Genomic DNA, 14,034 nt, shown 5'->3' with positions numbered 1-14,034 from the left:
CTAAAATTTTGTTTCTGTTGGAATCTGTAGGAAGGACGTAGAAATACATGTCATTTTGAGTAAGGAATAACCARGGTATGTGCTCTCTAGTGAGCGATATATGAGAATTTGCTATTTCAAAGTAGGAAGGCTTTTGGGAAGGCCTTCGTCTAACATTCTACATTTCTGTATAATATTCAACCCATTTTTTTCTTTATGTGGCTGCCATATTCCAGATCCTGCTTTTCTTTTTGTTACCAGAAAGCAGCCAAAAGCTASCCTTCTTATCCCTCCACCAAGCCCCCCTTCTGCCTGCAATGTTTGGGTGAACGGGAGTAATGCTGAAGTTCTTTGCCCTGTGAACACGCTACCAGAGGCTTGTGAGCACCTAGCAGGAGCCCCGTGAAATGGCCTTCACCCAACCTCCCTCTGCGGATCATCCGTGTGCTGCCAGCAGGCAACGCCAGGGATAGCCTCTTGCRAGCAGCTTTTGGGGACTGCATTTCCCAGAGGTCTGGGGCTGGAGAGCTGCTGCTGGAAACACGAGCCTTACCGAGTGCTCCCGGCTGCGTAATCCTCTGCTGGTACTGATAATGCAATGGTTGTTGCTACCCTTCTCCTGCGGTGAACACAAGAAGTTTTGGGTTAGAAAATGGGATGTTTCTTCTTTTCTTTTTTTCCTTTTCTTTTACCTTTTTTTTTTTTGCATCAAAGGAGCCAGCCTGGAGGGAAGGAAGCTGCTCTCACTTGCCAACCCTTTGTGCTCCCCTGCGAGATCTCTGAGTCAGGGCAGAAAARCTGGGCCAGTTTAACTAGGTAGGATTAGATCCTGATTCAAAGTATCTAAAATYAGATACTGCTTCAAAGTACCCTGCCTTGGCCAGATCCACCTCCTCACCCACGTTCCCAAAGAGGTGGCTTCAAGCGAAATCCCCCGCGAGGCCCATCTCCAGGTTATTCACCCCTCCCGGTGAGCTAAAGTAGTAGTTTGCTAGGCACCTGGCCAAGGGCCATGGTTACTCTCCAAATCTGTTGGAGACCAGCTAGATTCTGATCATTACTGCTTGAATTTAGACACTACAGAGTGGATATGGCTAGATATGCAGATCACTGTTGGTTACCACTAAGCTAAACAAATGACCTAATGTAATGTAGCAAAAGATGAAAACTGTAGTGTTACCTCAGTGGTCTTTAATTTCGGTGAGCTGGCTATGTCCTTCTTCAGTAAAATATGTAAAACTGCATCATGAATGGTGAGAAAAAACATAGATGGCTTAATCTCCTCATCAAAAAACGTGCTTCTCTCCAGTTTGTCCAGGAAACCCTCTGCAGGGGAACAAAACCGAAATACAAAGTGGTTTATCTTAAAACTGAAGAAATGATATATCTTAGCATGACCACTGAGTGAACACACAGGAATTCTGGTTAGGTGCACTATTTTGTTTATTATCACAGATGGGTTCCTGTTTATTGATATGGAGAGGGTGGGATATAAACTTCTATCAGTGCTGCCCCAGGCAGGAGAGACTTTGAGCCCCATCTCTTTTTTTGATGCCAACCTAGGCCATGCAATAGTGGCTTCTTGTTGCCCACAGCTGGGAGGCACAGACTGGGCAGCTGTAGGCAAAATGCACCTTCACACACAACTGTCACAGGCCACTGTGGGTGGCATGAGATAGATCATGAATCCTCTCAGCTGGAGCTGTGGTCACCTGTTTTTTTCCCCCTTAGCTGAAGGTTTGGATGTAGCAGCCACCAGAAGAGACCCAGGACAGCACAGCCCTTCACTCTTGCAGGACTGGGCACTTGCTTTTGTGGGGACAGAGTGATAAGAGAGGCAGAGAAATAGCAGGACACAGCAGGACATAACAGATGGGAAGAGGGAGAGAGCTGTAAAGGAGGAAACCAGAGCGAAAAAAGCTTGGAGGATGTTGGAGTTACAGGTCTTAGTTCCCTTTCTGCTTGTCCTGCTCTTGGTCACCACATTTAAAATGTCCATCTCATTTCAAGATTGTGTAGTCTGGCATGTGGCTTTCTGGCACAGTCAGCACAGGGGTTGTCTCCAGGACTGCTTCATTATGTGCACAGGTTTGGACTGCAACTGGAATGCCCTGGGGTGGATGAGGAAGGCAGCGAGATGAGGCAGAGCTAAATAGAGACTAACAGAAACCCAAGAACTCACCATGGGCCCCCACGATATAAGTATCTACGTCAATCCAGAAAAATTCTTTCAAAGTCTGTTGAACAGAAAACAGGCAGTATTTGGTTACTGATATTTTTCCTATTAACAGCCATTACAGTGGTTAGCTGCAGCAGATATTCAGGCAAATTTAAGATATCGATCACATTTTGAACAATGGTGAAAAGCTCTAAATCCAGCCCCTGCTGCACCTAAMGCCAGAATGGTCTCTTCATATGGCTGCAGGCAGGGGTGACTGATCTTTTTGAAAAGGGGCAGTATGAAATACATTTAGCACACAGTGAAAAAAGGATCTCTCATAAATTGTATGGCTTTATTGCACCTACTTTACGCACGATGAAATTGAGACTCCAGAAGGTTCTGGAGAGATTTTTCTAGCCAGAAGTTCAAGCAGAACTAGCTTCCACCATATGTAGTGGATGCTTAGTTCCTATGGAAATAGGTTCACGCACCTAATTTGGGGTTTTAATATTTAATTGTAGCTACCACTGCTTGAAAATATTATCCTTATTTCTTTGTTCAAGGTTGCCCTGGAAAGTGACAGCAGGAGCAGAAATGAAACTCCAGTGTTCTAACCCCCAACCCTACYATTAGAGCCATATTTCATATGTACATTTCTGTAAAGCTTCACAGAATGTTGCTAGTTGAAGAAAGGTTACCAGAGCTAGCAATGATGCTCTAACTCCAAGCAACATTTAGATTAGATCCTATGATTATATATATATATATAAATACTATATATATATATAAAAAATATAAAAATACTATATTTAGGCAGTATTATATCCTTATATCTTAAACATTTTCCATGGAAAATGTATATTAGAATTAACAATAACTGAAAGGTTGCCACTGATTTTCCAGTCCATATAGAAACACCTTTAAGAAGCTCATTACTCTCAAATACTTTTCTTTTTAAATGTTCACTATCTGTCTGCCTCATGAATTAGAATTACCTTTTGGAGGATCCTCATAGCAGAAACATCGAGGAAGGACACTGCTGAGAAATCCAGAATGATGCTGTGGATGTCCACTCTGGGCACAGAGATGGTGGGAGGGAAGTCAGCACTCCAGTCTATCTTAACAGGCAAGTCCGTCAGGTCGGTGGGCTGGTCCAGTTCCTCTATCCTGTTGTTGTCTAATTCTTCATCAGACTCATGTGTGTAGTTAGCCATGCAGACCAAGCCTTTCTGTGTCAAAGGAGGAAAGTGGCACAGTCAGTGCTGCTGTTTAAGACCTGCCCAGGGGAGAGAGTGCATCTTAAACCGGGGTGAGAGTCACAGCAATGTGAAGCTTGTRTATGCCTAAGATGGAGCAGGAGCTACCTGCTCTTTACACTAGAGAAAGTTCTGCCTCCTCCCGGTCTGGAGGAGTTTGGAAATGTCGGCATTCCTCTCATTAATCATTTAATCGTCATCATAATCAATTGATCATTGCGTTTTTTGTTCCACAAGGATATATTATTCCCAAAGTCAATGGTCAGATACCCTTTGATTCAGTGGCTTTGGAATAAGTCAACAAAAAGCATGAAGGATTTGGACTGAGAGGGAATCAACTTTATCTTTTCATTAATCCAGCATGAACATTRCCTCTGCGTGATCTGATCCTGTCAGCTGAAGCCAAGTAAAAAAGTCCACTGGAGACACGCAAGTGCTGCCTGTGGTATGGCTATGGGTCTCTAACTGTGAGCCCATGTAAAATCTTATTTTTGAAACTTGCATTTAGGTCATGAGGTGGCAATCTGAGGACAGCATATTGAATTAGGACATGGCAGGAGGAGGCTGAGAGGTGCTTTTCAGTCACTACAAGCTAGAGAGCTCATTGCTTAATTCCTGGGGTCTTGCCCAGTTTACTCCCAACCTATCTGCATTTAGTGGAGTTGATTTACTTACAGGTGTCACTTGCAGCTCTCCTTTCTTCAGCATCTTTCTGATTTTCCTCAGAGCTTTATTGCGTTTCCTCAAGACTCTCAATGGGTTGAAGCCGACCTGCAGAAACAGGACTGGGAATAATTCTTCAGGTTTAGCCAAAAATTCCAGTACCATATCGGAAAAGCATGATGTTCAGTCTAGAAACACTAGAAAACCAGACGCAAGCAAAAATAAATCAATCAATATCCTTAGCTGGATTCATTACAGTGCATAGAGCTTTTCTAAGAAAGATATTTCTTTGTATTTCTTTACTACCTTTAGATCTATGGTGTTTATAATTTAGAAATGCATTTTGGAGCTGTTTTACTTTGAAACAGAGCCCCTTGTGCAGCTGCTCACTATGGCCCTCCCCGGCTTTTCTCCGTCTTTACAGAGCACAACCGTCTGCCATTCCCTTGTCCTGCCAAGAGGACATGGTGCCACCATGTCCCTATGCATACAAGGCTGCAAGCCGAGGAGAGAGCACTGGTGAAACTGGAACTGGGACTAGGCTGGTGACTGGGCTGCATCTTTGGTCTGTGTCTGTGGTGCCTCATGCCTGTGATGGGGCCTCTCTGCGACATTAAAAGGTCCAGGGCAAAACCCCAGTAACAGTAGGGTTTTGCAGCATCTCACATGGCTTTTCTTTCCAGTCATATGGGCAGGGTTCATGCTTTATGTGACCCAATGTCATATAGACATTGTTTTYTTTTCTTGAAGAAGAAAAACAAAAGTAATCATGCTGTCTGCGTGAGTGTCTTGAATTTGTTAGCCAGTTTTAACAAAATTAGATGAGACTAATAAGGATAAAAACCCACTAAATTCCTGCAAATATTCTGAAATCCTCAGTGTGGAAGGAAAGGGAGATTATTGATATGAGTTCAATTCAAACAGCCTGGCTGGAGAGGTCTTCTCTGGTCTGCTGAGGGATGGAGGAGCCTGGCCTCCTGTGCTAGCTACAGAGCAACATGCTGCCATTGCCCAGGTGGCACAGAAAAAAACGAGATCTCCTTCGTAACATGATTCCATTCAGCTCTTCTTCTGCCTGTTGAGATTAAGATCTTTGGGGCAAGTAAATGTAACATTTACTGGATATAAATAATATAAATGATAATGCAATAATATCCTTTTATATGTCAATGCGCAATAATCTCTCTGTGCCCATGGTACTTTTTTTCTAAAGCACTTTGAAATACGTGTATACATTGTTATGGTATAAATTCAGCACMAGTCAGGCTGTTCTGTTTCTCAGAGGTATGTGTGCACATATAGGACTGCAGGAGTAGAAAATTAATATTTGAATAATGCACAGAAATCTTTGAACTGTGAATAGACTGCCTACATGCTAATTATTGGGAATTGCATTCACCTTTAATACATAATGCAATTCATCTATTTAAAACAAGCGACAAACACTTACAGCAGTGATGAGCTTCTCTTTGAAGAATTCAGCATTAGCAAAGAAGATAGGAGATGAGCATCTGAAAATCTTCACTCCCTCTGGCTCATAGATCTGTATAATGAAGCAACAGTATCACTAACGCCATCTATTACAGAAACACAAATGCAGCAAATAATGAAAGAAATAAGAAATTTCTCACATCAGTGTAATCCTTCCTGTTTCTGTAGATGTCACTTCTTCCAACGTTAGCCAGAACGGTGCAGCTTGGACTGTAAACAAACATACAAAGTTATTTGTACCTCCTACTGCAACCTGGTGGACTGGACAGTGGGGATCATGGTRAAACCTATAGTTTGCTGCTTGATTGCCTTGTGGTTCAAGGATTGGATAAAATGACCTCCATATGAGCAGCAGGTATAATGACAGTGGCATGAAACCCTTCTTTTGCAAAGCTGAAACAGCTTGGTGAATGATTTAAGACATTAACATCTCTGGCTGCGTCTTGAGGAAGATTTCACTCAAATGTGAGAATGGTGACAGCAAGCAGCGCTGTTTGGTTTTGATGCTGTTGTCTGATTTTGATTTGATGTCTTATTGTGAGTTAGCTGTTTCCCCAAGCTAGTAAGCAGTTATTCATGTGAGCTGATGCAGGAATAGTAGTTGCTGTAGTTAGTGCAGCCCCATGCGGTGCCGGATTGTTGTGCCTGCCTGTGTATGAGACCTCCCAGGCGAGCATTTGCCCTGTCCAGCAGCCCTCCCTAACCTGGCTTTGTACGCAGAGTCACACCACAGGAACCAATATTAATACCCTCTTCTTCTCACAAACTTACCTATTTTGGGGGGTATTTAGCATGCATGCAGCTAGGGACATTTCTTTACTCCTAAATACCTCTGCCCAGTTTCTTTCAGAGATTGCAATGTCAATTTTGCTGCARTTTGCAGCACCCAGTGAGTGAAGATGGGAATGGTACTTCTCAGACATGCAACAACCCTGCTAGGGAGCCCCACGGCAGCCTGAGTCCCTACCCYGATTCAGCTTGCCAAGGGGCTTAGCACAGCCCTCCAGCAGCACCCTGCTTACCCCATGGGAAACCAAGGAGCTTGCTGCTGGGCTGAAGGGGAGTCTTACATTCAAGTCTTCAGATGCAAAATTGATTTTTAATATACTGTTGCTTGACAGACCAAGGCATGTGACTCTAGCCTTCACTTTCTGAGGGGAGATTATTTATACCCTGAGGCCCAGAGGTATTTTATTGTCCCATTCAGCAGGTACTCACATCTGGGAGCGGATGATCACAGTCAAAAGCTGGAAGGCCACGGCAACCGCCAGCCCGATGTCCAGGCCAAGGAAGACGGCGGCCAAAAACGTCACCACCCATATGGCCTGCAACGAGCAGAGAAGCGGTCCAAGGTTACCCACAGGTTATGGACTTGTATCATGAGCCCAGAGTGGGAGCAGGAACATCTGAACTGATATCTCGGCTCTGAAATGGCTGTCCTTATCCCTTTGGTAAGTGGTTTCATGTTTGCTATTTTTTCCATCGTGGGAGCTACATGAGTGTATGAAAGGGAGTGTGTAGCCCATGCATTAGTTATTTAGACATGTTACACAATCTTTTTTTTGGCATTTGACTTCAAATAATGAGTCATATTTTGATGAAATTGATGTAAATTAATGTAGAAAAGAGAAGTTAGCAGAGAGAATTGACTGAAAACAGGTAGAACAAAATGCAAAACATAAAAAAGAAGTGTAAGAATGAAAAAGGCAAGCTACTGTTGTAATTTCCATTTGGTGAAGTAAGGCAGGTATAAAAATAAAGATAAACTAAAGGGAGGCATAAAAATAAAGGGGATTTGTAAAATAAATGATTTTTCTGTAGTGTTTCATTCCTGAACATGCGCGGGACTCCACTTACTTACACAGTCATGCTTGTCTTTTCTCCATAAGATGCCTATTTCCTTGAACTGCATGAGCATTCCCTTTAAGTTGCCAAGAGCCAAAGACGCAAGGACTGACTGTTAACAAAGACCAAAATGTTGCATTGTAAAACAAGCAAAGCATATGTTGAATGTTAAGACTTAAAAGAGCATACAAATAGCATCAAAGCGCAACTGAAAGGTTGGGCAGCTCCTCCAGGTGCATCGCTGCTACTAGTCAGGATGCACCTTTCCATCGCACAGGAATCTCCCTAGCCAGAGCGCAGCATGGGACCTGACTCATGGCTGTAAGTCCTGCTTATTTTTGGCACCTAAAAGCTGGTGCTGTGATGTTTGGATGTTTGGGCACCTGTGTTCCCTTTGAAGGTCTGAACTGAGATCAGTAACAGCTGCTCCTGGCTGCCTTCACCTTCCTCACTGTCACTCATCTGGAAATAAAGGCCCTAATTTAAACTTTAGTGCAGTGTCCTTCTGGGGAAAAGTAGAGAAGTGCTTCATGTCCTTCTCACAGAACATCGCCAACAAAATCCGATAGCATTGTACAGTAATTGCTATAACAGAGTGGAACTGTGGGGTTTAAGTAGGAACGATTCCTGCATACCTTTCCTCTGCACAAGATGACCTGGACACCTGTTGAAGTGTCATTTCCTATTGTATCCTGTGAGCTATGGGTTATCTCATCCCTGCACAGGGAGACTCAGCGAAGAAGCAGCTGACCGCTTCTCTCTCTGTGTATAGTCAAATTCACATCTATGATCCTCTCTGCCATCATCTGAGAAAAAAACCCTGGATTTTGCAAAATACTGCTCTGCTCCACTGGGGTCTATAAAACCTCCTGCTGACTCTTCCTGCAGCAGCTCTTTCTTTGGTGAGCAGGAAGAAGCGCTAGGTGAAATCAGTCAATACCTTCTGTAATGGCTCCAAGAGAAACCCAATGGCCAAGATCACAATCATGACGATGATAGCTGAGATAATACCAGCAATCTGCATGAGAAAACAATTCCACTGTGAATCTGTGCTCTGAGGCCTTAGGGTCAGCCAGCTTAGAGTGCTTTCTCACATTAAATGCCACTATCGTCTTTTATCTTCTGTACCTGGGTTTTGCCTCCCGTGCTCTCCTGTACACCTGATCTTGACAGCGCTGTACTGGAGGCAAATCCTTTGAATGATCCTCCAACTATATTACCTATCCCAAAAGCAATTAGTTCCTGGAATAAAAACATAGGAGACTGTTCTTAAAAGGCAGTTCAGGACAGTTATTCACAAGGCAAAGCATTCCTAAAATGACTTATTCCCTATGAACTAATACGCAGCATTGAGTTATTTGCCTACCTGGTTGCCATCTAGTGGATAGTCATGCTTGATGGAATACACTTTGGCCACGGAGAAGGCTACTGCAAACCCAACAATTGCAATGGAAAAGCCGTCGCCTATACACCTTTGGAAGACGCTTACATCAGGTGCAACAGGAGTCTGAAATCTGAAAGACAAAACCCCTGCTCTGTAAGAATATGTCTAAGGAGACAAATTATCAAGCAAGTTAGCTAGGTGGCAGCCTTAACTATGTGCTTTGAAGAGATGGGACACGTAACTGTGAACCTGAACCCTGAACTTTGGACAAACCTTGACTGGGACAGGAATTCTCTGTTCTTCTGTATTCAGCTCAGTTTGTGTCTCAGCAAGTTCTAATTTACTTGGCCAGGACCAGCCACAGTTTATTTTGTCTAAGGTGCATGCAAAGATCTGCTTTCTAATTATGCATTGATTTAGGGTCTGGCATAGTGCTGAGGCTCTTGCACAAGTAGTGTGTTCAAGGAAGGATTTCACTGGATAGGAACAGAAAAAATCCCTGCATGGTTCAGTGTAGTGCTTTGGATGCCTAAATGAATATTTACTAAGTCCTGTTAGTCTGTAAGGCTAGCTGCTAGGCTTCCTGCTCCTTTGATCAGGGGCTTTTGAGGATCCTAGAAWGAATTCTTCACTGGGCCTTCCCCCCCACATACTCTAAACTGAAATCTGAAGAACAGAGGCTCTCAGGCAAAAACAGCTGTTCCTCTGCCAGCTTCCTTCACTGCTGCTTCCTAGCGATCAGTGCTGAAGCAATTGGGATACCTCAGTAGATCGCTGCCGTCTGCTGTCCTAGTATTGTCTCCCTTCCTCTTTGTCTTAACGTGTGTCTACTAATTTTTTATGTCAAAATCCTGACACCCTTGGATATAATAGTTTAAGATCCTAAATCAAATAATACAGAAAATGCAGAATGAATCCTAGTTTTCCCCACTGCTGGGGGAAGTTACTGTATGGTATTTTACGGGATGTTGGTTTGGCTTTTTTGCTTTACTATAAGAAGATGGAGAAGGAAATCAAGTAGGAAAACAACACTAAAACGATGGGCACCCAAAGCCTCCCATAAAAGCAGCAGCAGAAGGCAATCACGGCTCGGTGGCATGCTCCCCACTCTTTGGGGCAAAGCGACTTTCTCCTCAAAGATCTGTTTTCTCTTAAACACCTTCATTTTAATAACGCTTAGCCTCAAAAAGCCTGTCGAGCTTCTAGCTGCCCTTGTAACCCTCCCTGGTGGAGCCTCCCAAGGCAGACGCTGCTGGGAGGTGCTCAGGGCGATGGCCACAGCAGGGGACCAGGTGGGCACCATGCATGGCGCTTTCCCCTKGCTGGTGGTGGCTGCCAACCACGTGGGAAAAGGAGGCTGTGGGGCGCAATTAGCTCAGCACAGGGGGCACAATCAACCTACTGCTAAACCACTGTCTCGGAAATGAAGCATCCTGTTATTTCATGTATCAGGTTCACGAAAAAAAAGAAAATTATTGCACAGAAGATGTGCTCGATCAAGTAACTTTTAGCTATTGAAAATGGGTTCCCACGTGGCTGGAAGTAAAAGGCTTATTTGCCTTCTGAAAGAAGAGGATGCAGAAGATTTTAATAGAAAGACAAACCAAAATGATTCAGCACTGACAAACAGGAAAGAACATTTTGCTCGGCTGGTAAACTATACAGCAAAGCACTTACCCCTTTTCTAGTTTTCCAACGACAGCTACATTATATTTTTCTTCAAATTTAGCGAAATAGGATATCAGTGCTGCTAAGACTGTCTGAAAGATAATACAAACCACCTCTATCAGGAACGGTCAAATAAAAAGATGAAGGAACTTTCAGCAAACACCTCCTTCTCCCTCCCGCATGCACTCCAGCCTCCCTGCTAGCGGCAGAGCTGGGCCCCAAGTCTGCACACCCGCCTGCTGCTTGGGTGTAATTCCTGAACCTCCTCRTAGGAATGGTTCCACGTGCATAAAACATGCAGAGAACATATCAGAATAACTTGGACAACTTATTGTTTAACACAGCCCAGGAAAATAAACATTTAAAACAGAGCTTCCCRCATTGCTATTGTGATTGAGTGATTGCAAAAAGCGAACAAGAAGTGGCCATTACCRTCAGGAGCTCGATGGGGATGGGCACTGGCAGCTTGGCTTTGTATCGATCGTTTATTTCCTTCACCACGAACACGACAAGCAGGACAATGAGTGACGTGACCAGGTCGGCAATGTTTGTTTTAGTGATTTGACTGAACACGCTTTCCAGAGTCTGCAAAAGCAGGGAGAAACATAGGGCGCCTTGTAACAGCGGTGCCTTGACGTGGTAGCATTACTCTTTCCAGGGAGGCCTGTGCCTAAACGGCTGTAAGGACCACGGTGGCTGGGATTTATGCCCCCGTGAAGGCACACGTGTATTTATCCAAACAGTGACAGCATCCATGAGAAACCATTTCCAATGACTCCCGACTCCCCCATTTATGTCCGTGCCGTGAATGACATGAGGAGTGAACTGGATTTCCTCTGCCTACCGTGCCAGGAGGAGTGTGCTAGGACAGGACCTGTGAGAGATGGGGATTACTGAACGAGTCCCTCCCTCCAACCTTTCCTTCCTTTCTTCCTGCTTCCTTCTTTCCTCATCCTGCATGCCTCATGGAGTCATATCCAGCTTAYATATCAGTCTTATAACATCAGTCCCATAAAAATGAAAAGTGCTTGTGGTAAACCTGAATGTGTTCTTAAAATATGCTAACATATAATATAAAATATTGTATAATTAGCCTAGCTAGGTACTAGCTAGAATAAGTTTAAAATATTACWGTCATATACTAATAACATATCTTTCTGCATTTTTGTCTTGTGTTTCCTCCTGCTTGGCTGGTTTATGCTAAGATCTGTTATTACTGCCTTGTAGTATGCTGTCAGGTATACACCATAGGTTTCAGTAACATTAGCAAATACTGAAYACTTAATACTTACATAGATGATGCCAAATGGTTTATTAAATCCAGGGACACTTAGTTGAAACATGAATTTCAGCTGAGATACCAAAACATGGATAGCTGCAGCAGTTGTGAAACCACTGATTAATGGCTGTGATAAATAAATAACTACGAATCCRAGCTGTAAAATTCCCATGAGCAACTGAAATGCAAAAAGACCAGATGTTAGTGAGATTCATTTGTATTTTTAAGCATTCTCTGCAACAAAGAGAACCTGCAACTCTTGTAATATTTAGTGGAAACAAAGATTTTCACCTAATCCCATATACCCAGGGATTAAGGAAAATACTGACCATTACCAGTCTTGMAATAAAGTCAGGACTTAGCAACAGYGGACAGAGAAGTCATTGCTTGAGGAGTTAAAAAGCTATTCATTTTATTTTGGAGCTCAAATAAATGTCCTTACTCTTACGGTTTTCAGTACAAGTGCTTCATGATATAAAAACAAATGCTAGAAATCATTACACAAGRAGGAACGTATTTTTTTCTGCAAAGACAAATCCAAATACTTCATTAATGTGAAATAGAGCCTTCATCCCCCCTCTGTGTGTCTGTATCACTCACTCTCCCAGCTACTTTTTGCCATCTAACAAAAGGTGTTTTGCTGCGAGTGGTGTGCACCTGCAGCAGGCTCTGGCCTGGGCAAAACCAGTGATTTTATAGGATGAAGCAGTGGGGAGCCGCTGGAAGTGGATCAATACCTCCTAGTCAATGGACCAAAGTCAGTCATGTGGGAAYGGGAGGAGTTTGACTTCTGTGACTACACCGGTGGAAAGTAAAACAGGCAGGGAAGGGCAATTGCGACCCAGCTATTTGGGTAGGTGCCTACATGAACTCACGTGMAGGCAGACACTAACCTGCAAAATCCCAGACAGGAAGGTTACAGATGCAGCTACTAGCACCCTCTCTTCATTTAGTTTGGAAATATTCACCACAGTGCCATTTATAGCAAAGTCATCTGGGATCAGTCTCACCACGGCGCCTCCCACCATCAGGCTCAGGACAGGGAAGGGACCTGGTTAGCATCAAGGCATTCCCTTGTTAGCGTTTGAAGGGCTAACATTTTCCATCAGCTACAAGGTTCCAGTGTGCCTGAACTTACCCACTGAGATATGTCTGGATGTGCCAAAGATAAAATAGACTATGGCCGGGAAGAATGCTGCATAGAGTCCATAGCTAGGGGGGACATTTACCAGCAGAGCAAACGCGAGACCTGTAACAACAAAGACACGAGGAAAGGATGGATAAGTTATAGGCTGAAGTCAGTTATACCCTCAATCTGACCTAACAGGTTGTGCACATGTTTCCTGAAAGTACCTTGCAGGATGGACACGAGCCCTGTGTTGATGCCAGAGATGATGTCRCCCAGGATCCATTCCTTGAAGCGGTACGCTGGCAGCCAGGAGAGAATTGGCAACAAACGCAAGGTGACTTTTTTGACCCTTTCTGTGGAACAGCTGTAAAGATACAACAGGCCACAGCTCTGTTAATGAACGCCTCGTCTGGTCCATAGCCCGTCAGTGTGCGCTCCCAGTCTTCATAGGTGAAACGAAGGGAGGAGGATTCAGATACAGACTGCCAGAAGTCAACATCTTGCCTGTAGAAGGCCCTGAGCAACTCGCTCTAGCTGTGCTCTGAGCGAGGGGTGCTTCAAGTGCCCAGGAAAAGACAAGTTGGTTGAGATAAAACTGTAGGAAGATATTTAAGGGAAATAGTGTCTAAAAACCTTTGGAAAAATCTGACTTTGTGTTTGGTTAATGAGTTTCCATTTGCTTTGTTGGAATCTGACATGGAAGTTGTCAGAGGAAAATTAATGCTATCTGAGGGTTGCTGTTCAGGTTGTTTCTTATATCCAAATTATAAAAAAAGAACTCTCCTTACCGAAAATATAATTTTAGGTGATCCCAAAATGTTTTATGGTATCTATGCAGTTTCTCATGCTCTTCCTCAAATAATTTCTGTGAGTATACAGGTCTGGCTACAACATAGTGGTTACCTACAGGCTCAACCATTTCCTCTGAAATGCTGGATAAGGATGGCRATTCTTGTGATGTGATTCTCTTTGCTGTTAGTCACTTAGAAACCTGTAATGAAGAACACAGTCAGCTCCTTAGGTACTGTGAGGTGGATAACTATAACATAGATGAGCGAAYGACCAGCTGAGCATTACCACCTTTGCAGATCAAAAGACAGCAGGTTGAGGGACACCCGCTTCACTTTGCCTGGTAATCCACTGCTGTCTACCTCCTACTGCAAGGCAGTGTTTCGCTGG

The 14,034-nt window shown here is 43.6% G+C and overlaps 1 protein-coding gene across 1 annotated transcript; it reads right to left on the bottom strand.

Moving 5' to 3' along the window:
- SLC26A3 (solute carrier family 26 member 3) lies at window positions 1–13,774 on the bottom strand. The gene is made up of 20 exons (XM_085325940.1): window positions 13,644–13,774; window positions 13,080–13,219; window positions 12,865–12,975; window positions 12,620–12,777; window positions 11,740–11,904; window positions 10,880–11,032; window positions 10,457–10,539; window positions 8,762–8,909; window positions 8,524–8,637; window positions 8,336–8,413; window positions 7,412–7,507; window positions 6,769–6,875; window positions 5,691–5,760; window positions 5,510–5,602; window positions 4,072–4,167; window positions 3,136–3,369; window positions 2,162–2,216; window positions 1,160–1,305; window positions 533–598; window positions 1–24 (listed from the first exon to the last, which is right to left on the bottom strand). Exons 1-20 carry the CDS (start codon window positions 13,772–13,774, stop codon window positions 1–3), a joined length of 2,268 nt encoding a protein of 755 aa, XP_085182066.1.
- Window positions 13,775–14,034: the final 260 nt, after the last annotated feature.

Source organism: Rhea americana, unplaced genomic scaffold, assembly GCF_003343005.1.
Source record: "Rhea americana isolate MKP2758 unplaced genomic scaffold, rheAme1 scaffold_1, whole genome shotgun sequence".
Classification (NCBI taxonomy): domain Eukaryota; kingdom Metazoa; phylum Chordata; class Aves; order Rheiformes; family Rheidae; genus Rhea; species Rhea americana.
The sequence above is the reverse complement of the archived record's forward strand: the minus strand, read 5'-3'. Positions and strand labels throughout refer to the sequence as shown.